Raw genomic sequence first — 26,626 nt, forward strand, 5'->3', positions numbered from 1 at the left:
CAGTTCAAATGCAGGATTTGCTTCCATGACTTTTATTAGATGAATGCTCTGTTGAACCTATGATTAACTTTTTCTCAAACAGTTCAGCACAGTTTCATGTGAACAGTTGACACAAGCGCTCTGTGTTTTTACTCGCTGTGAGGTGTTCTGTAAACAGGTCTGTAATTCTTGTTCTTATCTTATAACCTTTGCTGTTCATTTAAAGACCGAGATCAAATGTCAGATGCTGGTTCCTGAGGTTGCCTGTTTGTTTTTGACTGTCTTTTGACCATTTGCCTGGTAAAATTGTAGCGTGTGATGTGAGGGGTTTTCATTGCACCGAACTTTTGAACAATAACGTAAGTTGTTAAAAAAGGTTTAGCATCATCTCTCATATGGTGTTGAACTGCATTAAGATTGGCAATTTTCACTTCTTCCTTTGCTGTATTTAATGTTAAAGATGTTACATGTTTCGAAAGAGGACCAACTAGTCACATGTGCGCTTGCCGAAATGGACGCCTGTGCGTACTGCTAACAGGTTATAGGTTGTATGCATTGCTTCTGGAAATGATTTTGACATCAGCGCAGTATCTTGCTGCTTTGCTTGTTTTTAATGTTAAAGATCTTACATGTTTTGAAAGTGTACCAACTGGTCACATATGCGCTTGCCTAAATGTTCCATACAGCGTGCACACACTTATCATTAATTAATCTGCCTCCCCGTTCACCACCCGCACCTGCCCTCCCGTTCACCACCCCCACTTAATTGTCAAAGACAATTGCTCACCCATAGGCGAGACCTATTGGCTTTGCCAAAGCTTGTTCTAGTTAACTTTCGCTACCTTTGGTTCCAGCAGGTGTGTTACTATGAGGAGTGGGGAGGACTACAGACAGTATGGCGAGCCTGCACTGGAGAAAAATGGTGCAGCACTAGCGTGATGAGTAAGACCTCAAAAGGATGAGGGTCTGTCACGAATGGAGTTAGTTTTGTCCCAGAGCTCACAGAGGACAAGCAATTCCACTCACCCCTATCCATAGTGAGTGGTTCTGGACAGTCGAAATCCAAGAAACACATGAGTACCATCACCTAGGAGCAAGGTAATGAAGGGATACTGTGCCTTTCGTGGCTCAAAGCTACCATTTTAGATAAGTCCCACAAGAATTATCTCCCAAGGAACAAGTGTACGTTGGCAAAGAAAGCAAAGGCTCTAGTGCTCAATGAGAAGTATTTTGATGCTGGACATTATTCTGGAAGCGACACACCCAGTTGAGAATGTGCCACTGAAATGTCCGATCTTGTCAGAGGGAAAAAAGGTGGCTTTACTAGGCAGCCTTAGTAAGAAATCTGGAGGAATTCCAAATTACAACAATCGAAGGCAGACTGAAGAGCACATTACCAACGATTGAAGGCGTAGAGGAGACCATTTTCTGCAGAGAGAGAAACAGAACTGAACAGTGACTCTCTGATCCTGCATTGTAAAAAAGGGCAAAACGTTTTCCAACGAGGGGCATGCGGAGTGGAGGGACTGACCAGGGCACTGTCTTGTTGACTGCATGGGTCCCACCAGGACATGCTCTTAAAGGGCTGGGAGACAGCCTCAGTGTGAAGCACATTGGTCGAAGTCTATTGTTCTTCCTTGATGTAAGACCTGTAATGTTTTTTTACATGTTTTGTTTACAATTGTTACAATAGTCAGAAGAAGAGATCTGCTAAAGCTCACAAAGGACTTTATTGCACAAGCCTTAATAATTCGTTGCATTACCCAAGCCCTTATTATGACAGAAATATGCACATAACTCCATCACATTTTATTTACAGCCAGAAAGGCGCATTAACCTGAAGTGACTAAAATTATGTGATGCTTGCTTTGCGTAGTTTCCATTTCTTACCTAAGCAGATATCTCACATACAAAATGAGTGAAGGGGTGAGACCAGCCCACCCTTTAAGTGGCGTAGTAGTCAGTTTACACAGTGCAATATTGTCCATGTGCTCATTTTGATTTTACGTGCCTATGGGTAAAGAAATGCAGCAATTCAATGTAAAAGCCTAAGTAGAGTAACATAAAGCAAGAAAATCAGTCATTTTCAGCACTCACGTGCCAGCATGTAAAGCATCCTACAAGAGCTGTGCGTCGCTATTCTACCACAACAATATGGAAGTTTTAATATGGACCAGCATATTTACTTTAACTCCACAATATGTACGACCAACATATCAACTAGTTAGGTAGACATTAAGTTAAGACTAGTTAACCTATAGGAACAACCCTGATTTTCGCTTGGAGCTCGCATTACACTAAGGCCTTGTCCTGAGGGATTCCTGCAAGCCTCGTCTGTTTTCGCCTGGCTCAAATTGCCACAAGGTGATTGGTACAGCCACATCTCAGATTACAGCCATATCTCAGATTACAGCCACGTCTCATATTACAGCTATGTCTCAGATTACAGCCATGTCTCAGATTACAGCCACGTCTCAGATTTCTTGTTTGGCATCATCAGTTCATAAGTATGTCAACAAATGAAATGAAATTGAGGAACACGCATATTTTACCTAAGCATGCGGCAGCTCCCACCATTGCATACAGTCCCGGAGTGACACAGTCGGCGCCAGGCCGACACCAGCTCTTGAAGATGATCCAGTCATGATGGTAGTAAGCTAACTGTTCCACTCCAATTCCCACCATGCGACCAGCAATGGCACCAACAGCAAAGCTTGGAATAAAAAGTCCAGATGGAATCTGCAAAAAATATAGGAATCAACAAATAACTCCAACAAAATACAGAGCCACACATCCAAATATGCATAACATAGTTTCAGACTAACAAAGATTTGAGAGTTAGCATATTATCTTTATTTTTCATCACACTGGGCCAGATGTACGACCCTTTTTAGTGGTTGCAAACGAAAGATCAGCCCGTTTGCGACCGTTAAAACGGGTTGTGGTATGTACAAACTCTATTTTGAGAGTCTGTAACGTATTACCGACTCGCAAAATAGGGTTTGAGAGTCGCTATTCGGAAGAGGCACCCCTTCCTAACAGCGAGTCGCACTGGTATGTGTGACTGTTTTGTGACTGCAAATGCAGCCTCAAAACAATTGCAGTTACCATCTACTTCAAGTAGGTGGTAAGCCAGTCCCAAAAGGAAAGTGGGTCCTCAGAGGACCCCTTCCCCTTTGTATATGGGCAGCGAAAATATTTTTTAAGAGCACTGAGACCACTGCCTACTCTTAAAAAATGAAACAGAAACGTTTCATTTTTCTTTTTAAAATGCATCCCGTTTTCCTTTAAGGAAAAAAGGATGCATTTAAAAAATAAAAAAAATCTTTTTTTAAAAAGCAGTCACAGACATGGTGGTCTGCTGACCCAGGAGGCCACCTTCCCTGTGAGTGCAGCCATTCACAATGGGTCGCAAATTGCAACCCGCCTCGTGAATATTGATGAGGCAGGTCATTTGCGACCCCATTGGGAATCGTTAAATGTGTCTGAGACACATTAGTACATTCCATTTTTCGAGTCACAAAAAAATCGCAATTTGCGACCCGCAATCCTGAGTGGTCCTGCATCTGGCCCCCTGTGTTTTACACCCTGGTTAAGTGCCAGCACCAAAATGTGGCCATTCTAATAGCCATCGACACTTTAATAAAGTTAGAGACCGCTGAGCAAATAACAGGAGTGGCCAATGTATACAGATAATTAAAACCATCAGTGTATGTACAAGGGCGAATCTTTGTTAAAATTGGGGCTAAAAATTTGCTCCTAGCTTCCTTATATAAAGTGCAGAATAAGATAAAGTGCATGGTGCTCTGACTGGCTAAATTATCGCACAGGTGCGGAAAGGCCACTAAAAAGTGTAGAGTGCATATTCGAAATCTGTTAAAGAGAAATCTGCCTGAACATTAGAAGTAAAAGTTAATAAAAAATTGCTGTAACTCGGCAAAGGAACGTGAAGGGCCCATCTCCTCTTGTTAGAAGTAGTGCATAGCAGCCTTGGAGTGGTATGCCACTTTAATAATAGCTCTTGCGTTTGAGGGAATGCTTTCTGGATTATGAGAAAAGTGTCCCAATCCTATCGCTAAAAATGTATCTCTCACAAATCGGATCCAAGGAATCGTTAGGGCACCACCCATGTTAATACAGTCTTTAATTACTTCCCTTGACAAACTTAGTTCATCGGTCAGCAACAGTTTTGCCCATTGAAGCAAAGGGGCGTTATCTATGCGGCCATCTATATATTCTAGCCCAATTCTTTATGCACAAGATATTACTGAATATGGGATTTATTATGACATTAATCTTTACAAACCTTGAGTTGCTATTAATATGTTATTTTACAATTATTTATTAATGTTGAAAAGACAGAACTTAACAGTGACACTACCTTACACATTACTATGTTAAGCACTCAGGAAACCTTTGTGCATTTAAATTAAAATATGCATTAACATTAGTTGTGCTGCACTTTATTTTAAACACGCATACTGATATAAAGCTTTTGCAATAGAAACACAAGCCTTATGCTGTGTTATGAATACTGTGGTGTACTATCAAGATGACCGATCTCAAAATGTATCTTAAGACTTGCATAACCTACATTATGTGATTACTGCGTGTAAAGCCCCAACTATCTACACAACTTCTATGTCTTCAAATCAAATCTTACACAGCCTCGTCTTATCCCTACCTTTGTATCCCTTTTTCATGTGCGCCATCGTGTGCTGACTGTGTTTTTACTTATTTTGCAACTGTACTTTATGCATCTGTACTGTGTATTCTGTGCTTCAGAAAAAATCAATAAAAAAGATTGAATTAAAAAAATATATGTTTTTACGGCTTATAGACACCAATTAGCTATCTTGTTTAAACTGGATACTGAATCACAATGTTCATTCTGGGTTTACATTTCTCACCATGGACCTCAATTAGGGTTTGCCAGGGGTCGCACTTGCGACCCCTAGCTATCCCACTGCGACCCTTAGCAGAGTTCTTGCAACCCCTAGGTCGGATTTTACATAAGCTTTCCAAAGACGAAACCTGCATTTTGGAAAAGGTTGCCCTGCCTGATCATCATTAACCGTTTGCCGTTGCCGCTCCGCCCACGCGCGGCTAATTCCCCGCCTGTGCGGGCGAATTAATCAGTGGGCGGAGTTCGGACGGCTCCCGGCCGTCATGAGCACACGCCCACCGTGATTCATGACGGCCGGGAGCCGTCCGGAGTACCTGGGCGCCACGCCGAGCCCCGCCCCCCTCGCACCGCGGCAGAATTTGCCGCGCGTGGAAGGGGCTAGAGCAAAGCAGTGAATAAGTCAGAAATAAAATCCTTCACACTAGGTTGTATTTTGGTTTCATACTTTTTTTTTATACTGTTGTACTACACTATTAACACGATGTTCGAAACAACTTAATTAGCTCCAAACGAGGAGTAGCTAGTATTCTGTTACATTTCAGCCACAATAGCACTGACAAGAAACAAGTCACTGCAGGAAGCAATTCATCAGTAGGCTGGTGCTTGAGCTATGGCTCTCTGATGACCTAGAGAGCTCCTCCTTCGGATGTGTGTGCTGTACACAAAAGGGGTTTCTCATGGAGCAGATGACAGCAATGCCATGCCTGGGAACTTTCTAGCAGTGCCAATGATATGGAAAAGATGTACCACTGCCAGCTGAGCCAATTTGGCGGCATTGTGAGTATTTCTTTGGCCCCACTACCAGCCTGAAACAGTGTCTACAGAAGACAATCTTCACTTATTTCTGCCATTATGTCTTATAATGGAAAGAAATGCAATTTGAGGAGCTTGTCTTGGTTTTCACTTTTGAGATGGTTAAATAGCATGGCAAAGTTCGGATGCTGTTATATGCTCTTCATTTAGGACTGAAATAAAGAGTCCAAATATGGTTTTAAAAAGGTATCCAACACCCTATAATAAAATATGAATGTGTGAACTAACATGAGAAATCCTAAAGTGTAACAGTTGTAGAACGTTTCCACAAATCAGAATTATAGTGGCATTACCAGGTGACCGGTTATAAATGGTTTCTGGATCAGCTTGCGCATATCAAGCTAGTACATTCCTTGCAGTATAATTTTGTTTTTTGGTAGGCAGGGATGTTTCTTTTCTCATATGTTTTAATGTACATCTTTACAAATTACCTTAGTCACAATGTTTAAACAACCATTCACCATTACGTTTTTAGTGTAGCATCCTATCTTAAACACGCGTGGATTACTCTGCCAACCTACTACTTTAAACAGTACCGATCTGCTGTAAATTGTTTCAAACGGTGTGCAGACACACACACACACACAGTTTGAGATGTATGAAGAGACTATATTTCATTACTTTGTTTTGAGGGACCATTGCACCACAATCAGCTGACTACAAAGCCATCAGTGATATTAAGACTGATCTTCATAGCATGCCCTGCACCGGATGACTCTAACAGAACACCTGGCAAGAAGCGAACTGAGTAGGCCTACAGGGGTTGGCTTTGTGTTCTTTGTTTTGACTTAACTGATTTCTGCTGCTCGTTCTGATAGTTTCTGATGCAACACATCCTTGTTTAACTGTCTAATGTTGCAAGCAGGGTTTCCATGTATTGAGTACAAAGCATGGCACTGGTTGGTGGGGGATACTTAAAAGTTAGTGGGTGTAGGTTTGCAGTGCAGCACAGTAACTTCCTGAAACTGTCTGCCTGTTTTGGTGACAATGAAAACATCATTTACCGAAACACTGGTAATTCGGCCGTTTCAGTCTTTTGTCTTTCATTCAAGGCTTGTGAATTGGGCCATACTTGGTCTCCTGTGTGGCACTATGTTTCAGTGTAGGTTTAGGACCTGCTCAATATGGTTCGAAGGAGTGTTCATTATTTTTCATTTTGCTACTTGGAGTATAAGGGCATAGCGGGGCCAGTGCGTCACTGCTGCCAATGATTGGCAGCAGTGAGAAGTGGTCACTTAAGTTGCACTGCGCATGTTATTTTTTCCACCTTGATACGGCCAAACCGACATGCAGGGGGACATATGCAGAGAAGAACTAATCCACCTTATACTATTCAAAGAAACTCGTCCTTACCATTTTCTTTAAATCACAAAGTGTTTTAATGTGCTTCAAATTTCTTTGGACAAACATATCTATCTACGAGCTATGAAGCACATTAATCTCTTAAACACAAGTGTAATTCTATCTATGCAGCACCAATGCATCAACTATGCATATGCTTCAGAAACTGATGAAAATGGGTCAGAAAATAAATGCCCTTCCTATGAGACAAGCAATGACTCCCATGTATCGTGTATTCAATTTATATTTCTAGAAATGTGTAGCCTGTGCAATGGGTCAGCAGGGTAAATGCTGGCTGCAGAAACCTGTGTAAAATAAGACAGTACAAATAAAATTCCTAGACTCAACCTCACTCTTCTGAAGTCCATAAAATAAGTTCCAGAGATTTGGTGGAATTGGGGCACCTGTGTATTCAATGTATGGAGAATTCTACAGAAATAGCTAACATATCTATTATATGTAGAACCAGACAATTATATTTATCATAATATTCCAGCTCTATAAAAAAATCTACATAGATCAGTGATTACATTAATAATGTCTTCATAAAAGAGACTGTTCTGAACACTCACTCTGTTGTTCGGGATGGAACACAGACACATTTTTTGTAGTCTATGAACAGATAATATCTGAACAGGAAATCCCCACACAGGTGCCACACAGGCTAGTTTCTAAGTAATGAGGAACTCTTATACGATTGTGCCAAAGCATATGGCAGCTGTTCCAATGGAATTTAAATATGCCCTTGGGAATATGGTGGACTTGCCAGGCTACATGATATCTGGAATTCTGGCCAGAGAGAGAGGTACCCTAGCCTATTCTGGTTTTGCTATTTGTATATAATGATTGCACAGCTGACTTATTATAGCTTTACCTCACTTATAATATGGGTGATAACTTGCTTTATTTACTTTGGTATTTTCTCTATTATTTAACCCCTTCAGCACGGCGCAGATTACCGCGCCGTGCTGAAGGTTCGTTGCGAGGGCGGGGCTGTGACGGAGCGGTTCCGTCATGCGCACAGCGAGACCAACGCGCATAACGGAACCGCTCCGTCACACGCATCGAAGGGGTTAAGTAGTATTTTATTGGAGGATTTTAAATATGTGCCGTCCTGTAGTGTCACTGAGTTCAAATGTCACATGACATAAACTTCCTGTGATGTCATGAGGGGGAGGGACAAAGAGTGATGTCACTTACGCTACCACTGGCACTTTGGTGAACTGACATGCACGTTTCTCACTTAGAACTACACGCAGAAAGAATTGTTTATTTAATGTTCTCCAAGAACTTGCTAGAGGAACACTCTTGCTACAATCCCAATGTTCTTCCTGTTAACGCATTAATTCACAATGGTTTTCTGTTGATTATGTAACCAGTTTGTTCTAACAACTCTGGACGACATTAGATCAGAGGGGTCAATATTCACGTAGTTGGTTAGTGCTAAGATGGTAGACTTATGTGACGTTTTTAAAACAAGAATTGTGATTTGTTGTACTAATGCACATACCATGCTGACTGAAGTTTCATTAATTCTCTATACAAGAAAACCCTTACATTTGGGAGTGAGCCACGAGGCATTTTCTAAGCCTCTAGGGATGGTGTCCAATTGTGCTGCACATTTTGAGACTTAGTCTATTTCTTTGGCAAATTATTTCTGTCTTTTAATGAGATTACTACTGCATTTGCATTTTTCAATTACTGCATTGCACTTTAATCTTTAATAAACCTACGTTTTTTACCCACATTTTTAATATTGAACTCTCTTATTGAGACAGGGCTTTCTTATTGAATGTATGTTGAAAAGCTGTTTTGAAACTTGTCTCCAGGGACACATTACCTCATAGACTTTGGGGTTAACACCGTCCCTGATTCACTAGAATTAGATGCTGTGTAGCAGGATCTAGATGATGAATATGATCTAAGTCATGATCTAATCATGCCAACACTCACAAAAAACACAGTAACCGCAATTTTGCTTGCTTGCTAATGTAAAACAATAACATCAGAGCCCTTTCAAACTTCAGTCAGGCATCTCAGCCAAGATCTACTTAATGAGAACTACGGTCAATTACTTTCTGCAAACACATAATGTTGAAAAACAATTAGATATAATGGCACTGATTAAAATGTATTACAACTCCTTGCCAACAGCAGGTAGGGCATACAAGGACTACACAAGAATTACACACTTAAAAAGATATGCCACTTCTGAGGAAGGAAATGGAACACAATCTAGTAGTGTACACTAAAGACAAGACTCAGAAACTATTGAAAAAGGTGACTTCTTGTCACTATATACCAAGCTACAGAAAAAGGAGTGTAGGCAGAATCCTAATTGAGTAATTGGTGAGGCAAATGCAAGGTGTGAATCTAGCACAGATGCAAAATGTTCCAGTTCAGGTCCATGTTCAGAAAATACAGATGCCATATCACTCTCAAATCTCTATGACACAGGTCCCACAAGTTAAAATGGCCTCACACAATATGAGTACCCCCAGATTTAATATGAATTAAACACCAAGAGCAAACTCAAATCCTTTCCAAAATCAGAACCCATTTGAACATTGTCCCATATTTGAAAATGAGAGCGTAGGCTCCAACAATTCACAATGCTGGTGCCTGCGAAGGGAGGTAGATTGCATTCTCTGCGCAGTCTTAAAGATCGACCAGGGTGGACCATTTGTAGATGGAGAGGTAAATGGCCACCAAGTGTGATCTCTAATAGACTCAGGTGCTACACGTTCCACTGTTAGAACAGTGGAAGTCCCAGACTTACCCCTCTCAGGAAAGAAGATTTAAGTTGTAGGTGTTTCAAATAAGCAAATACCTAACTCTGTTTCAGGTGCTACACGTTCCACTGTTAGAACAGTGGAAGTCCCAGACTTACCCCTCTCAGGAAAGAAGATTTAAGTTGTAGGTGTTTCAAATAAGCAAATACCTAACTCTGTTTCAAAGAGGATTCCTCTGAAAATTGGCTCATTTATGGAAAATCACCAATGATTGAATGTGACTCAAGTATATCTGTTAGGAAGGGCTCTTTTGTGCAAATTAAATACACTATATACTGTACACCAGATGACGTTGAATTTCAAACACATGATAAAGAAGTTGAATTAAAAATGGACAGACGAGAAACAACTGTTGGGTTGTACCCTCTAAGAAGGATAGAGAATTTACCTCCCAACTTATGAGATACTATACAATAGGAAGTATGGGATTTTTCAGGGAAGGACATCAGACTTATTAACTGTGTAGAACCTGTCCAAATGGCAATAAACCCGAAAGTTGTATTCCCGAGAACACCACCATTCAATCTTATGCCTCAGATGGTAGCTAGAATCACTACAAAATCCAGTTTTAAATATGCGTGAGCATACACTGTAAAAAAAGACAATGGGTGCTAAACACATGTTTATCAAGTCCCAACCTTCTGGAGTTAAATTGGGGACACCATCACAATGAAGACAACTCTATGCCCTACACACACAGAGGGGCAGACACAGAAGTAATTCCTAGGGGGCTCAATCACAACATTCTAGATAGGAAAGAGATAGGCATGAAACTCTGAAAGTCTTCAAGCCCAGAAGGGAAAGTTATCGCCAAGCGAACGTCCCAGCCTGAGGTAATACAAACTATTCACCACAATGTTTTAACAAGGGTATAGACATGTAAACCAAAAATTATGAACACAAAGACTGTTAAAGTGGATGGTGTGGCATACGAAAGGGATAATTCATCTTCTTATGAAGGAGTTACTTTTTTTTTTTTTTTACTTTTTATTAATCAACACCAGCAATCAAGTACATTACAGAGGAGTAATAAGGCCGATCACAAGATGACAATAGGTTACATCAATCAATACAAAATGTCATTCGGAAGGTCTAGGGCGAGGGGAGGTCATCCCCAACGGGGGAGAGAGGTGGCTGACATGCATCTCCACAATAGGAATTCCACATGCCCCACACACGAGACCACTTCTTAGGGCAACCACGGGCCACATATACCATTTTTTCTCTAAACATTGACCAGTCTAGGTCTTTCTCCCAGCCGCCCACCTCCGGAGAAGGAGATACTTTTGATGTCAATTTGAATCAGTACCCTACTGTCTGCAAAATCAACCAGCTGGTGAAAATTAATGGTGCTTTTGTTTTGTTTTACTAAAACTAAGGGGTATCACACCTTCAGTCTATAAAGCTAAGACAGTTTACAAAAATACGTAAGGCACTCATGTGTTAGGATATGTTAAAACTAACTTAAATATAGGTCAAGGAAAATAAATTGCTGTCTCCTTAGTTTGCATCAATCAGTTCCAACATTTTTGGTATAATATGCATATCTGGAAAATAGACTGAAATATGACCCTCTTGCGCTGTGATTAATATGATCTAACTGCTTGGTGGAGGTGGAGAAAAGCATATTGATTCTACAAGATTTCCTTGGTATGAACACTCCAGCCTCTATTCATTGGCTAAATTACATGCTGTCTACACTACGGGAAATTGACTTGGTAAAATATACACCAAATCTGAGAGAATTCCCCAGTCTTTTAAATGGAAAGGTGCTTATCCACTCCATGCTGCTGCTTTTCAGGGGCAGGAAGCATCTGTGAAAGCCAATGCCTTGGTTAACACAAGACATCCTTGGGGAAGAAGCAGTGTTTTCCCATAATTCCTATCCTCCTATATCCTCATTTACCTTCATCGAATATACCCACCACCCTAAGAAAGGGAATTGTAGCGGTAATGCTGAAATGATTAGTGCCAAAAACCACACCTGACTATCAAACTTATTTGCTGAAGAGTAGGAGTTGCATTTTCACTCTATGGATTTCCTAACAGTCTGTCATTTTTCTTTATCAGTGCACAAGGAGAATCTGGATCAAGAATCTTCCACATTACAGATTGTGTCTGATTCCACTGTATGTACGCAGATCAGTTCGATCATATTTACCACATGACTGGTATTAATCTTACATGAAAGCAATTAATTCTACAATGCTGAATCCTTACCTTCATGCCAAAAGTGAAAATTGTGATAATAATTTTGAAAATGAGGGCCAGGGCCAGCTGCCACATCGCAGTGTAAACCCCAGACCCGGCTGGCCTGTCAGGGATGTCGTCTATAGGCCTCGTCATGTTGGGATCATTGATGTAGTCACATAGTTGAGATGACTCCAAGGCACTGCAGTCATTGAAGAGCTCAGATATGAGCTCGCTGGTGCTCCTGCGGGTGTATGGATTTGGGTAGGCTATAATGGCTGTGATAGCAGTGACAGCAATGACTTCCAAGACAGGATACTTGCCAAGTCGGGTGTTTTTACGCCTCCAACACCAGGCAATGTTGCATCGAATGAAAAGAGTTCCCCAAAGTCCTCCAAAAACACCAAGAAGGATGAAGGGGACCAATTCTGCCATGTACCATGGTGTGTGGTACTCGACATAGAAAAGAACCAGGCGGCTGTTTCCAAAAGGATTGATAGACCGCAAAGTGAAAGCAGCTACCAAGGCAGCAAAAAACGATCTCCACAGAGTCTTCAAAGGAAAGTAGTAACTGACCTAAACAAGAACACACAGAAAGGCGAAATTAGTCATGAACATAGGTTCTGTTGTGAAATACATCACCAGATGCATGGGCAGTGCACTAGGGTGACAATGACCAGGATGACCATGTGCAGGCAAGCTGCTAGGACTGACTAAAGGAGCACTAGTCAACATTATCAGTGGACTGATTTGAATACACAATTCAGACTAACATAACAAAACATACATTTCCCTACCCAACTACGCAATACATTCTCATACACATACAGATCATCCTTGGGGATATTATCAAAGCTTTGCAGAGTCAAGCTGCAGGTTCCTCAACCATATAAGTGTAAAACATACCTTAGCTACTTGAATAGGTGTCTAATGGCTGGTTGAAGTATATAAAGTAAAAGATGTTTCCAGGTTATGGAGCTGTACCAAGATTTGTAAACGCTGTAATTTGCCAACTTTGATAGCAGTTAAAAACAAACTTCTTCAGCTCCCTATGTCTACCCCAACGTTATTATTATGAGTTGAGATGGACATACTTAGTATCTTCAAGTTTGATGTACGCGATCCCTCACTATAACGGATCAGGATCTAATGAAATGAGCATTCATAAAGAACTGTTGTCCATTGATGGTACCTGGATCATACCTTAGATTGCACATATCAGGAAAGTGCTTCAAATGGTCTTGACTAGCTCTGGACGCATTCCAGTGCCACAGGGAAAAAGACTTGCAATAGTCATGTGTAGTGATTGACCACAGCTCAGCGAGAGAAATACTGTCAGCATGTGCACCAGCAGCAGTCAGGCTTTATTTTATGAGTCTATACTATTATTAGCTTGAGATGATGTACCCTCATTTGTTAAGATGCCTTTAAATAAAAAAATAAAAAAAATTCTGATGAGTAACTTCTCCAGGCAATTACACCACAACTTTAAAGCACCCATTTTTCTTTGGACTATTGTCCATGTGATGACGCTTCTGCACATTGTCTCTTTTTTTTTCTTCTTTTGCCTGTCTTACAAGCATATCAGAGCTTTATGATTAACCAACATCTAAAGAGGTACTGGGTCCCTCAATTGGTGGGGCCCTAACCCTGTGTACGATGGCTTAAAAACTGCAGATTGTCTACGCAGGTGGACGATCCCAGAAGGGAAAATGGACCTGTTTGTCAAAAATTCGAACTGTAGTTTTTAGTAATGTATATTCAATCCTATATTGATTATACGAGGGACAATCTTTCTTTCACTAAATAACATAAAATAGTAGGAGAAAAACATATCATATATTTAGAAAATCCAGAGATCGTAAGCCACCTTATTGAGTATGTCTATAATAGAAAAACTATTGTAAATAATCTTAGGAAAAATACAGCAGATGGGTGCTATTGTAAATCTTTTGATTTTTTATAGTTTTAAGTGCATGGAAATTTAACATGCACTGAGTATTGGATGACAAAGTGTTTTTCCTGTGATAATAATTTGTCAAATTTGAAATATTTGTGTGAGTTGATCAATTTTTTATTTCTCAATAAAAGTATTTCTTATCAGTAAGCTCACTCGTTCTTCAAACTATTTGCATAGATTTTCCGCATAGTCACAGCTTCCTAATCGAATTGGATTTTCATTCTATTCACTCATTGTTACGAATTGCCTACTCCTACACACAGTACTATTCATTAGGTTATGCAGATTTTTTACCTCTTCCAGACTAAACAGTACACCACCAATTGGAGCCCCAAAGGCAACTGAGACTCCAACAGCTGCTGCAGCTGAGAGCACCTGAAAAACAAAATTGAAGTAAGAGAAATAAACTCCTGGGACTGATAAAGCAAGTTTTTTCCCAAAACAAATCACACACAGAGCACAAAGTTGGGCCATTAGTCACCTCTCTCCTCTTTGCCTCGTTCTTGCTGTACTTGGAGAAGAGGCTGCTGAAGAAGTTTCCACAGCAGCACGCAACGTGGACCAGGGGACCTTCCTTCCCAAGGCTCAATCCCGAAGACACTACCAGTACCAGAGTGACCGTCTTGATGAGCAGTGTCCACTTCCCCAGGTAACCTCTGATAATAAAGCCACTTAAGATGGTTTTTATCTAAACGGCAAAGAGGGAACATGGTCATCATGATGATAAGGATAGAGGAAGCGCAATAAGAGAAAAACTACTAACATAATCCAATAAATCCACGATTGCAAGAGCTCCAGAGGCGTACATGTTATTTATTGCTCCTGATAAATTCCAGTATCTTTGGGCTCGGTGTGATAAACTACTCTATTCTATTCTGCAAGTCTTATATAGAACGTGGCTACCCAAGACCTCCCAGCACAAGAGCAGTCTGCATATTAATTAGGACTAATTACTATACAGCCAAGCTTTTAGGGCCTTATGGAATGATACATAATTCAAACTAATTGCCCATATTACAAATAATATCCTCTCAAATTGTGCATCACATGAGGATTTTCATGCAATACAGGCCAAACTGTACATGTTTTGGTATTTACATGTACCTTCCGCCACTAAATTTTGGTAGGTTTGTCATATGGCGAGAGGTGGAAATCCGAACTGCAGACTTTATAACACTCAGGGGGAATAAATATCATACAATTTGTAATTGAGGTCTCTGCACAAACGGGTGTTAGAGGAAGGACTGCAGTGTAACAAAGATCTCGCAATCGAGGACTCAGGCCAGAGGAAATGCATATCTGACATTGTACAAAAAGAGAAGGGTCAAGAAAAAGACACACATCTGTGAACTTTTTCTTGTTCGGGATAACTGATATAGTAACAGAACGCTTCATAGATAACATTTAATTTTTACCAAACCATGTAGCATATATTTTTTTTTATTGAGTTTTATATAGTGCGAACTTGACCCGAGGGGTAATATAATGTTGTTTGCATACATCATTTACAGCAAAACCCCTTCTTCAGAGTTCAAATGCCATGAAGTATTCGTGGGAGTCACTGTGTTCTATGCATTTTATCGGGGGTCTGCATCATCCGATGAAATAATAAAAACTTGGATTGTGACATTGGCAGTTAAGTCTTGTATCTGAAACAAGAGATGAGCCTACAATATGTATCCCTGGTTTAAGGGTCAATGTTACTGTAGCTTTTTCCAGTGGCGTTAGTGCTATGCTTGCCCTAATTATGAAATTAAAAAAATAAATTAGGAGCTGGGTCATAAGAGTCTTAAGTTAGTTCTAGACTTTGCTTTGGCTTTGTTAATTTCTGTTTTATTTTCCTTTGCAAAAGAAAGCAAGAGTTTTTGAAATCGGAAGATTTATTTGTTCATGAAATTCATTTATATCCAGTGGGTGATTCTTAACTTCTTCTTTATTCTATAGCAGGCATATCATTCTTTTTTCTCCAGAAATTATGTTTTTTCCCTCCTGTGCTATTTCCTCGCTAATGCCACTACCTATTATCCAACACTGAGCATATGCCTTAAAGTTGCAAGAACTCTGTACTAAGTAACAATGTTTTATGCAGCTTAGCATTTTTACTTGACACTGGCCTTGTCAAAACAATATTAGCACTGTTATCTGATAAATCACATGGGCATGTCTGCAAAAATACCATGGGCCTGAATCAACAAAGGTAAACTTACACTTATGTGTGAGTTTACGATTGTTTGCTGTTCACAAAGGTATTTTACGAGTAGTATCTTTATGACTGCAGAGTCTCCGCACTCAAAAAGATAGGACAAACCATGGGCGGCCTCCATGTGGGTGGAGGAGCGTCGCCCCACTGCTTTCTCGCAGTGCGAGAAGCAGAAACAAAAAATGGCATTATAAATACCATTTTATGTTTCTGCTTCTCACACTGCGAGAAAGCAGAAGGGTTTGGTTGGTTGTTCCTGCAGTGAGGGCGATGGGGTGGGCAGGTGGGCTTTCCTGCTTGAGGGCAGAGGAGGAGTGGCTTGCCCACTGTTGTGGGCACTGACTGTTTGGTTAGCCCTCTGGGGCCAACCAAACCAGTCATGCGCACTCTGATATTTTCTCTCAGTGTAGGCTGCATGCAGCTAAGATGGAGAAAATGGCCTTCCAATAGGCGCCTGGCTGGGCGCCGTCTTGACCAATCACAACACTGCCATTGCAGCATTGTGATTGGCTTAGGGGAGGGGAGGGAGGCTGCCTGCAGCTGCTTCCTGTTGCAGAGAAAACGACGTAGGATCGATAACGCGGGACCTGGTCGTCACAGGTAAGTTCATTTTTATTTTAAAATAAACCTCCCCCACACCCCTCTGCGCGACCAAGCGAGTCATGCTGGCCGCAACTGGGAAAGTCAATATGCAGAGACTCTGCAGTTGTAAGGATACTACTCGTAAAATACCTTTGAATAGCAATCATAAACTTACACAAAGGTGTAAGTTTACATTTGTGAATTTGGCCCCAAGTAAATAAATTTTTGGTTTATCAATTAATATTTCAGAGTTTGTATGAACAGCAAGTGTAATTTTTCCAATTTAATAGAAACACTACTCACCTCAGGTATTCCAGATCCACAGGCGTAAGGAGCAAACACTCTGACCAGAGAAACCGCCAAAAATGAGAATAAGAGTGCCCAGAGAATGTAGAGGAAATAGTTCAGAATATACGCACTGGCACCCTGAATAAACAACCAAATAATCATAATTAGAGGCATTGTACTACATTGAGTCAGTACATGTGGACAAAGTATTCCTCTTCCAAAGCAAAACTCAGTCATGTTGCTGGGCATTTTACACTGTAATCTCACTCATCGCTAACTTTAAAACATGATGAACTTCACAGTTTTATATGTCTCACATCTCTCTTTGTTGCCCTTTTTGATCATTTTATCATGAGAACTTAGTTCTGATACATTTGCAAAAAGTTTATTTTTCCCATGAGCACTTTGAAAGCACATCCCATTTTTTGCCAGATTCAGCAGCAAGCACAATGGCCCAGTATGTATTTGCATTTCACTGATTTTAAGAGACAAATATGACGAGTAGGAGGAAGCTTAAAATAAGCATTTACAAAGCCAATAGCTGTGACTCTAACAGGGTAATTGATCTAACATAAAAACACAGTCAAGCAAGGCAGAAGAAACCTTAAAAAAGAGGCAAACTGTAGAGTTGAATAAAGATGGAAGAGGATACTATGGTATCTTTCTGCTGTTACGTGTGGTATCTTTATCCTGTTAGCTAGTGCTTGCTTAATAAAATGCAGCTATGGTACGGTTAGATATTGGAATGTAGAATGTGGAATGTGTTTGAAAGTGAACTACTTCAGTTAGTACCCTGCTGATGTCGCAGCTGGGACGTTTCTATGAACAGCTAACCTTTTAATACATTTTCTTGTTGAACTTCTTCAAGCGAAAGTGGTTATCATCATTTCCTTTGCGACGATCTCGAACCACTAAGCGCTGTAACGCTTCTGACACATCAAGAAAGCGAACTGCTCATGCTGTAGATTTAAGGAAATGTCTCAACACCCTTTCTTGTTTACAGTACGTGTGTTTATCGGCAAAGTTAAGGTGCTTTCATTTAAACCGTGTCATGTTAAACCGTTGACACAGGTCTTGAGGACATCCCTGCTCACACTTCTCCCTCATCACCCCAGGGTTGTCATGTGTGGATGAGATATTATCACAAACTGACCCTACAGCATGAGTGGATAAGATACTTTCCTGAACTGACCCTTCAGCAGAATGTATTTGATTTACAATTATATAAGTTTCATTGTTGGGATCTAGCATAACGTTAAGGTTTTTTTTGGTGGAACCAGCTGATGATACTGTCCCCTTTACAATGAGACATAGATCTTCCCGGCTGTGATGCAACCTATGTATTCCAAGTCTCTTATGAAATATCTACGAAATGTTATGGCTTGAGCCCCAAAGGCTAGGGACCTTATGTCAGGTTTGAAAAGCCTGACACTACCCAACATTTTTTTGTATTGAAATCTGTGTGGACTAATGATATTTTAACCTTAGAATCAAACAGCATGTCAATAGGGCAACCATTCACATTGTCACTATCAATGGGCTTTTTACTACTTTATTACTCCACTTCAAGTACCACTTCTCCACAGTGTAACTCATCTTACTTGTAATCCTCTTCATTACCTAAAGAAATTTCATTCACTCTCTTACTCTTGTTTTGGGACCTGCAATTTTTCATAAAATGTCATGTATTCTCACAAAAGCGATACTTGACTAATAAGGGCAAAACTTTCAAGAAGAACACACATTACATTGCTAGGAATACTAAAATGGTCTAACTGTGCCACTAACCTATGTTATTCCTTTGCACCAAGACTTATTTACAGTGACCAACGGTGACCAACAAGACACCCGACCAATGTGTTCCCACAAAACGTTGGTGCGCAAGGAGGCACCCGAACTGAACCGCACCTAAAAAATAAATAAAATCTCCAACCTTATAGCTTTCTAGAGCCACAAGTCTCTGTGATTGTCCAGAAAAGATTATGGTCCCCGGTATGATTGCACCCTCAAAGACATAGGGCCTCATTAGGATGTCGGTGGACCGCCACCAACAAGCCTTCGGTGGCAGTCCCACTGACATCCAGGCCATTGGTCCGACCGCCACATTACTATGCAGACGGTCGGACCCCAGCGGCTGGGAGGAAAGACCACCTCCTCCGACAGGCTCAGGATATCATACGGGCGGCAGTTGGAAACCTATCCCTACAATGGAGGGTGTGCCTACTCAGACACCGCCGTAGGGATTAGGATGTCCCTTTCCGACTGCCAGTCTGACTGCCACTAAAAGTCATACAGAAACAGACTTTGACAACTCCAAACAGATCAGCCATTCCCTGTAGGCCACTGCTAAATGGCCTTGGGGGCAAATGGGGTGCCCTCCAACACATCCATGCACTGTGCGCCAGGTACTACATGGTGCCTGGCTCACATGCATGGATGTGCACAGAGCGCTTCTTTGTGCTGCTGCTGTGCTGCAGCCATTTTCCTGGGCCGCAGCGCAAGTCGCAATAAAAAAAAGCACTTTCCGACCATCGTGCTGGTGCTCATATTGTAATAGGGCAGGTGGGATCTCCGACTCATTGTCAGACAGTCAGTGGTCCGACTGCCCGCCATCGTAATGAAGACCATAGTTTCTGCCGCCGCGGAAGATCTTCAAGCTAGGAGTACTTACTGAGATGTAATTACTCTTAGAACGCTGCAGGAGAGGTATGCATGCCACCAAATGGAAGGAGGATTTTTTTAAAGATCTAGCAGAGGTGAAGATTTATCAAGACGATCTTCTGATTTACAGTTCTAATCAAGGAGAAAATGATGACAGGCTTAGATTAGTTTTGGAGAGGTTCAGGGCAAGAGGTTTCACTTTAAGAGAAAGCAAATGAAGGTTTAATCAAATTGAGATGGAGTATTTAGGACATCGTTTGTCCAATGAGGGTGTGAAACCAAAGGATAAATCGATACAGAATATTGAAAATTTACATATTCCAGCTAGTAAGGAAGAGTTATTGATGTTTCTCAGAATGGCTGAATATTACAATAAGTTTGCACCATCTTTTGCCAGTCGTACACATAATTTGAGGTCCCTTTTAAAAAAAGGTGTGAAGTCTATATGGTGTTCAAAATGTGATTTTGTGTTTCAAGATGTTAAAAGAGCTTTGAAAATTGTTCCATCTTTACAGAATTTTTTTTTCTTGTTCTATATTGGTTACTTATGCCAGCTCTAAAGGGTTATAGGTGCTGTGCTCAAACAAGTGAAAGATGGGATGGAAAGGACCATCATGTTAATGTCAAGACGTTTGGTGGGACCCGAATACAGATATTCAGTATTTGAATGTGAAGCTCCATGCATCTACTGGGTCATTAAAAAGCTCAAGAAGTTTCTTTGGGGAATGAATTTTGTGGTGAGGACGGATCATAAAACTTTTAAGGATGTGTTCTTAAAAAAAAAAGTTGGATACTATACCAGTCCATGTTTGCAAATGGGTGGTAGCTTTGCAGGACTTTGATTTCAAAGTAGAGTACATAACAGGGGCAGAGAACAAAGTTGCTGATTGTCTGTCGTGCTTAGTTCCTGATCAGTGTGGTCTCAGACCCTGATGTAGAGGGTGACGCGCGATTTTGATGAGAGCAAAGTTTGTGAGTTCACGGGTGGTGTCATCAGTGAGTTTGAATGGAAATCTCTTTTGAAGGAGGATGTAGGGTTAAAAGATACGATCCAGTTGGTCAACAAGGTGTGGAACTCAAAAAAGGTGTGAGTGAGGCTGGACTTGGGTTTTGGAATGTGAAAGACGAACTGTCGATGAGTGTTGGGTTGGCTGGGACGTTCTATGAACAGCTGTTAGAAATGGGGGTGTCTAGTTGGCAATGGTTTGCACCATTGTCCAAATAGGGACCTTTCCATCTAGTCAGGATAAGGATGATATCCATCTAAAATAAATCCTGCTCCCCCCCTTGGTAGCTTGGCAAGAGCACTCAAGCTTATCTCAGAGGCAACGTGTAAAGCATTTGCACATAACTCACAGTAATACAGTGAAAACATTACAAAAGGACACCACAATAGTTTTAACAAAATAACCAATATTTATTTGTGCAAACAAGACCAAAACGATAAAAAGTCCAACATATAATAATCAAAATCTGTACAAGAAAAACCTTAAAAATGCAGTTCTTTGAAGTCGGTAGCTCCATCTGGTGTTACAGCGGTGCTAAAAACAACCAAATCCAACCGGGTCGGTCGACTGCGTTGGTGCGGATCGGCGTCGGTGCCAGAAGATGTGTAAACAGTACCTTTTGTTCCGGCCAAACGTGGCAGTGTGTTCTGGCATCTGTGGTCATCGAGGCTGCGGTGTGAGCAGAGGGGTGTGGTGTGTGGTGCCCTCAAGTTGCCGTGCAGGCACCTGCTCTGTGACGGTTGTCCAGTGGCGTCGGTGAGACCAGGGCTGCGGTGCGAAGCGGGGCAGTGCTCGTGGCGGTGCTGATGGTCACGGTGCAAGCTTCGGCGGCCATCAAGGATCGATGTTTGATGGGGCTGCCGCTGGTGGGCTGCGGCTGAGGTGTGAGCCGGGTGGTGCTGCTTGTAGCTTACGAGCGGTGCCCCCAGACAACGGTGCAGACTGGCGGCAATGTCAGCTGACCACAACGTTGTCGATAAGACCAGGGTGGCGGAGTTAAGCACGGCAGTGCGGAGTGCAGTGCCCACAGGTCGCGGTGCAAGCAATGGCTCAGTGGCGGCGGCGGTCGTCGTCGGTGAGACCAGGGTTGCAGTGCGAAGTGCAGCGGTGCCCTCTTCGGTGCCGTCCAGTCACGGAACCGCCGGCAGTCTTGGTGAGGGCATTCGATTGCGGTTTCTCTCTGTGACAACTGAGACACGCGGTCCCGGAGGTGGTACCCAGAGGTGAGTGAAGTCTTTGCTGTCCCTGAGATTACATGATGATGACAAGCTCTATCTCAAGCCCTTGGAGATACTCAGCAATTGGTGAAGAAAAATTCAGTTCAATCCTTTCACTGCCCAAGGCAGAAGCAGCAGCTGCAGGCCAACACAGCAAAACAACAAAACAGCAGAGGGTCAGTACTCCTCCTGGCAGCCATTCCAGCTCTTCTCCTTGGCAGGTTACTTGATCCCAGTGAGTTCTAGAGTTCTGGGGTCCGGGCCCCAATATTTATACTCAGTTTCTCTTTGTTCTTTTGGGCAGAGAGTGTCTGTGCTCTGGCCAAACCAGTTCTGTCCTCTCTGGTCCAGCTTCCTGGCAGGAGGTGGAGACAGCGTTGTCCAAGGCAGACCAGGCCAATTCAGGTGCAAAGGAAATATCCTCCCACTACTCTAAATGCAGCTCAGGTCTATTCAGTCCAGCCCTGACTCACCCAGGAAAGGCAGGACACCTCAACCCCCGCCCCAGTGGCTGTCTGAAAGAACATGCCCATCCCCAGCCCATGTCACTCCAAAGCCAGACAGTCAATCCACAATCCAGCAGAGGCACACAGGATGGCTAAGCAAGAAAATACCTACCTTCTAAAAGTGGTATTTTCATACAAAGAACATAAAAATCATCTTTACTAAAAGATGCATTTCTACATTCTGAGTTAAGGCATACTAAACGCCATTTCTCTATCTTGTCCCAATGGGAAGATATACTCATAAGATGTTATAAGTAAACTCCCATTCTATCCTCTGGGACAGATAGCCTGTCAATAGTGAAAACAAAATATACAATGTATTTCACTATCAGGACATGTCACCCATACCAGTAAATGCCCCACCTTTCACAGACACTGCACCCTGCCCAGAGGAGTACCTTGGGCCAACCTTAGGAGTGACATCTATGTAATAAAGGGATGGTTAGGACTTGGCAAGTGAGTGCACTTGAAAAGTCGACATGGCAGTAACTCCTGCATGCAGACACTGCAGTGGCAGGTATGAGAACCCTTTGAAAGGCTGCTCGTGTGGGTGGCACAATCAGTGCTGCAGGCCCACTAGCAGCATTTGATTTACAGGCCCTGGCACTCTCAGTGCAATTAACTAGGCAAGACCAATCATATAATACAATTTACAATAGGAGCACTAGCAATTTAACACTGGACAGCAATGAGAAAGTGCGCATAGACCCTAAACCAGCAAAAAAAACAGAGTCAAAACCAGGAGGTCAGAAAGCAAAAGGGCAGGGGAAACACAGCAAAAGATGCCAGGTCTAATCGCTATTCTTTTAATAACATTTCCTGCTGAACTTCTTCAAGTGAATGCGGTTATTTCAGATACAAACTATAAGCAGCAGGAAAAAAGGAAGAGAAGAACAGTAGGCATAAGGTGAGAAAACAGAATACAAATTCAAAAATATATAGTGGGGTGAGAGTAATAAGAGTTAATGTTCCGTAGAGTACAGTTGGTAGAGACATGCCCATGTGACAGAAGAGATGTGTACTAAAAAAGAGAGGCATCAAGCATGTCACCAAGAATAGAAGTAGAGGAGAAGATACATTTTTAGAAGGGTGGCCTATTTGAAAGAAGCAGCGTAAATAATAGCAAATTGGCAGGTTAAAGAGTACAGTAAAGTGGGGTGGGGGAGAAGAGGAAAGATCAGATATATAATAGAAAACTGGAGGGAGTCACGGGGCAGAGCTGCTATTTGGAACAGCACAAGTGGGTTAAGTATCCTCATCAGAAACTGGGTTAACAGTAGAAAGCAAGTACCATGGGTGAAAAGGAGGGGTGAAAATAGAGTTGGGGGTGTATGAAATAGGCTTCAAAGTGTAATATTTAATAAGAGGGCATGCTTGGTGTGCCCCTCCAGTTCACAGTGCAGGTCCAGGGCCTCGCATAATCTTCACCTTCACAAGATACACAAGCTTCCTTCACTCATTGATGACGAACAATCCTATTTACTCACAACAAAACAATAATATTAATTTTTATTTAATTAAAATAAATGTTCTTAAAATTAGCTATTACTTTTTATAGGGAGGTCTCTTCATTGGGGCACAAAGCTTCACAGTCTGTGGGAATATTACTAATAGTAACTTGACACTTGTGAATTCAGTCATAGATGTCTCAATGTTCTCATTTCAGGAAGCGGAGACTTGTAAATCTACATCTAGAAGTAGAACTACAAATAGATATTGTGAATTCCATTAATGAGGTTATTAACACCTAGCTGCATGTATAGATTTACACTTTAGGAGAGGTACACATGCATGCATGCCTTTGTAAATAAGGAGGTAAGACAACAGAAAATAGCCAGATGATAAGTTTGGCAACACACCATTTAGGATGAGACATAAATCAATATGGAAAATGACAACTCATTCTACGCACTCATGACACTACGTGCCACAGCAAACTAAAATGCACAGCATTATTTACATATTGTGACAGGTGAGACTGGCATGCAGCCCACAATACACTGGCAAAACCAACCACTGGCACAGTTTGCTTGAAGGTCACAAGTTTGATCCCTTCCCATGGAGATATCGAGAGGCGTAGCCACAAGCGGTGGACAAGAGTAGCAGGGACAAAAAGGGTCACAGTGAAGACGAAAATCACAAGCATCATGAGAGCACAAATACACCAAAGACACATAGGCAGGGCAGGACTCCTTAGAGGGACATGGATTTCTCTGAGAGAGCAGGAAATCACTAACAGGAGAATTCAAAATCTGATGGGAAAACACAGACAAAAGGACTGAGATGTACCATTTTGAGATCAAGGAAATACTACATTGAAGACAATAAAACAGACACTATGACAAAGAGACCTGGACACGGAGATGTGAAGACTATGGCACTTGAATAGGACGAGAATAACACTGAGACAGGGGCTTCACTGGCACGGGAAAACACAGACAGTGGAAGAGGTACACGCTGTGAGCGAAACGAGGAATCGCTGATGCACAGAAAATCTGATACTGGGATAAGTAGGTATTGGGCAATGGCTGAGCACAAGACCCACTCAGCACACTTACAGAGGGACCACCTAAATTCCCCACACAATGCCCACTTACATTGTGGACATAAGGAATTCCAACCCAACGCCCCAGTCAACAAACTTATAAGCGACATTGGTACAGTTTCCAAGCCTCTAATACAGACACTTAAATTTGTGTAAGTTTAGGATATTTTACAATTCACAAAGCGATTTTACGAGTAGTATCTTTAGGCCTGCCTGACTTTTTATGTGCAGAGTCTCTGCTGCAAGTGTGGAGACTTCACAATCATAAACATACTACTTGCTTTGTGAATTACAAAAAAGTCATAAACTTACTCAAAAGTGTTACCTTTGTGAATCAGGCCCTGAGATCGAAGACATGGGCATCGGGATTAGAGGACACTGCCATTGAAAAGGAAGTTACAGTCAAAGGAACATTCTGACAATGGCATGGTTAGATAAAAATGGTGTACTTAGGTAGGGATATTCTAACATGGGGATAAATATAGACCAACAATTGGTCTCTGCTTTCCCAGCACGCAGCTCTGTCTCAGCTCTGAGTGCTAGCGTCCCTGCCTTCTACGCAGCAGAGCATGGTTCGAGTCCCCAGGACTCCTTCTGCGTTTTTCCTAGACTTCTTCTTTTTTCAGCATTGTGTTGTGCCTTGCCTTCTTTGCCAGATTCTTCTCTTTTGTCTTTATTGTGCGTTTACCATCTTTTCTTTTTACTTCATATTCTTTTTTGTGCCTTTTCTTAGCCCGCTTCCCGCCGCTGCTGCCCCCGCGGCCCCTCCCACCTCCCAGCTGTTCTGCCCTCCCCATACCCCTACTAATTGGCGGCCGCTGAGCGCTGAGGTCGAGCAAGACCCCCAAGGATATGCTCTCAAAGCAGGCAGCTCCGCCTCAGCTCTGAGTGCTAGTGCCCCCTGCCTTCCGTGCAGCAGAGCACGGTTCGAGTCCACAGGACTCCTTCTGCCTTTTTCCTTGACTTCTTCGTTTTTCTGCATTGTATTGTGCCTTGCCTTCTTTGCCAGCTTCCTCTCTTTTGCCTTTCTTTTGAGTTTGCTATCTTTCCCATCTTTTCTTTTTACTGCATATTCTCTTTTGTGCCTTTTCTTTCCCCGTGTCCCGCCGCTGCTGCCCCCGTGGCCCCTTCTGCTCCCGCCTTCCAGCAGGATCCAACCAACCCCAACCCTACTTAATGACGGCCGCTGCATGGCCACGCCGCTGGAGCACCGAAGGCAAGCCCGTCTGTGCCTGTCCACAACCCAACCGTGACCAGCGCCAGAAACCCTGGTCCACAGACCCGCCAGTGCTACGACTCGGAAACACTCCACGCACTCAATCCCAGAAGAAACCTCAAATGCCAGCTGTCAACACCAAACACCAGCCAAGGCCAGTTCTACTGCAGACACTGCCGCCGCGCCTTCACCCACCCCTGGACGCCCACCACCCCCTCCAACCCACTGGATACCAGCGCACCCATATCCTTGAGCTGCATCCTCCACAACGTACGCACCCTGCACAGACATGCTGTAGAAATCTGGTACCTCCTCAGCACCCTCTCGCCCGATGTCGCCTATCTCACAGAAACTTGGACCAACGCCATCCTACACAATCCCTCCCTCCAACTCATCACCTCCAGCACTAGCAACTCCACATCT

General features: G+C 42.2%; 1 protein-coding gene across 2 annotated transcripts in view; it reads right to left on the reverse strand.

Moving 5' to 3' along the window:
- Nucleotides 1–26,626, reverse strand: part of CLCN4 (Cl-/H+ antiporter 4) — a 256,887-nt gene that overhangs the window by 47,231 nt on the left and 183,030 nt on the right. For both annotated transcript variants that reach the window (XM_085622190.1, XM_085622191.1), the window contains exons 6-10: nucleotides 17,067–17,189; nucleotides 14,463–14,669; nucleotides 14,276–14,356; nucleotides 12,052–12,597; nucleotides 2,532–2,718 (exon numbers count right to left, since the gene is read on the reverse strand). In XM_085622190.1, the coding sequence (XP_085478316.1) occupies nucleotides 2,532–2,718; nucleotides 12,052–12,597; nucleotides 14,276–14,356; nucleotides 14,463–14,669; nucleotides 17,067–17,189 (1,144 nt within the window). The remainder of the gene's footprint in view (nucleotides 1–2,531; nucleotides 2,719–12,051; nucleotides 12,598–14,275; nucleotides 14,357–14,462; nucleotides 14,670–17,066; nucleotides 17,190–26,626) is intronic.

Source organism: Triturus cristatus, chromosome 8 (assembly GCF_964204655.1).
Source record: "Triturus cristatus chromosome 8, aTriCri1.1, whole genome shotgun sequence".
Classification (NCBI taxonomy): Eukaryota; Metazoa; Chordata; class Amphibia; order Caudata; family Salamandridae; genus Triturus; species Triturus cristatus.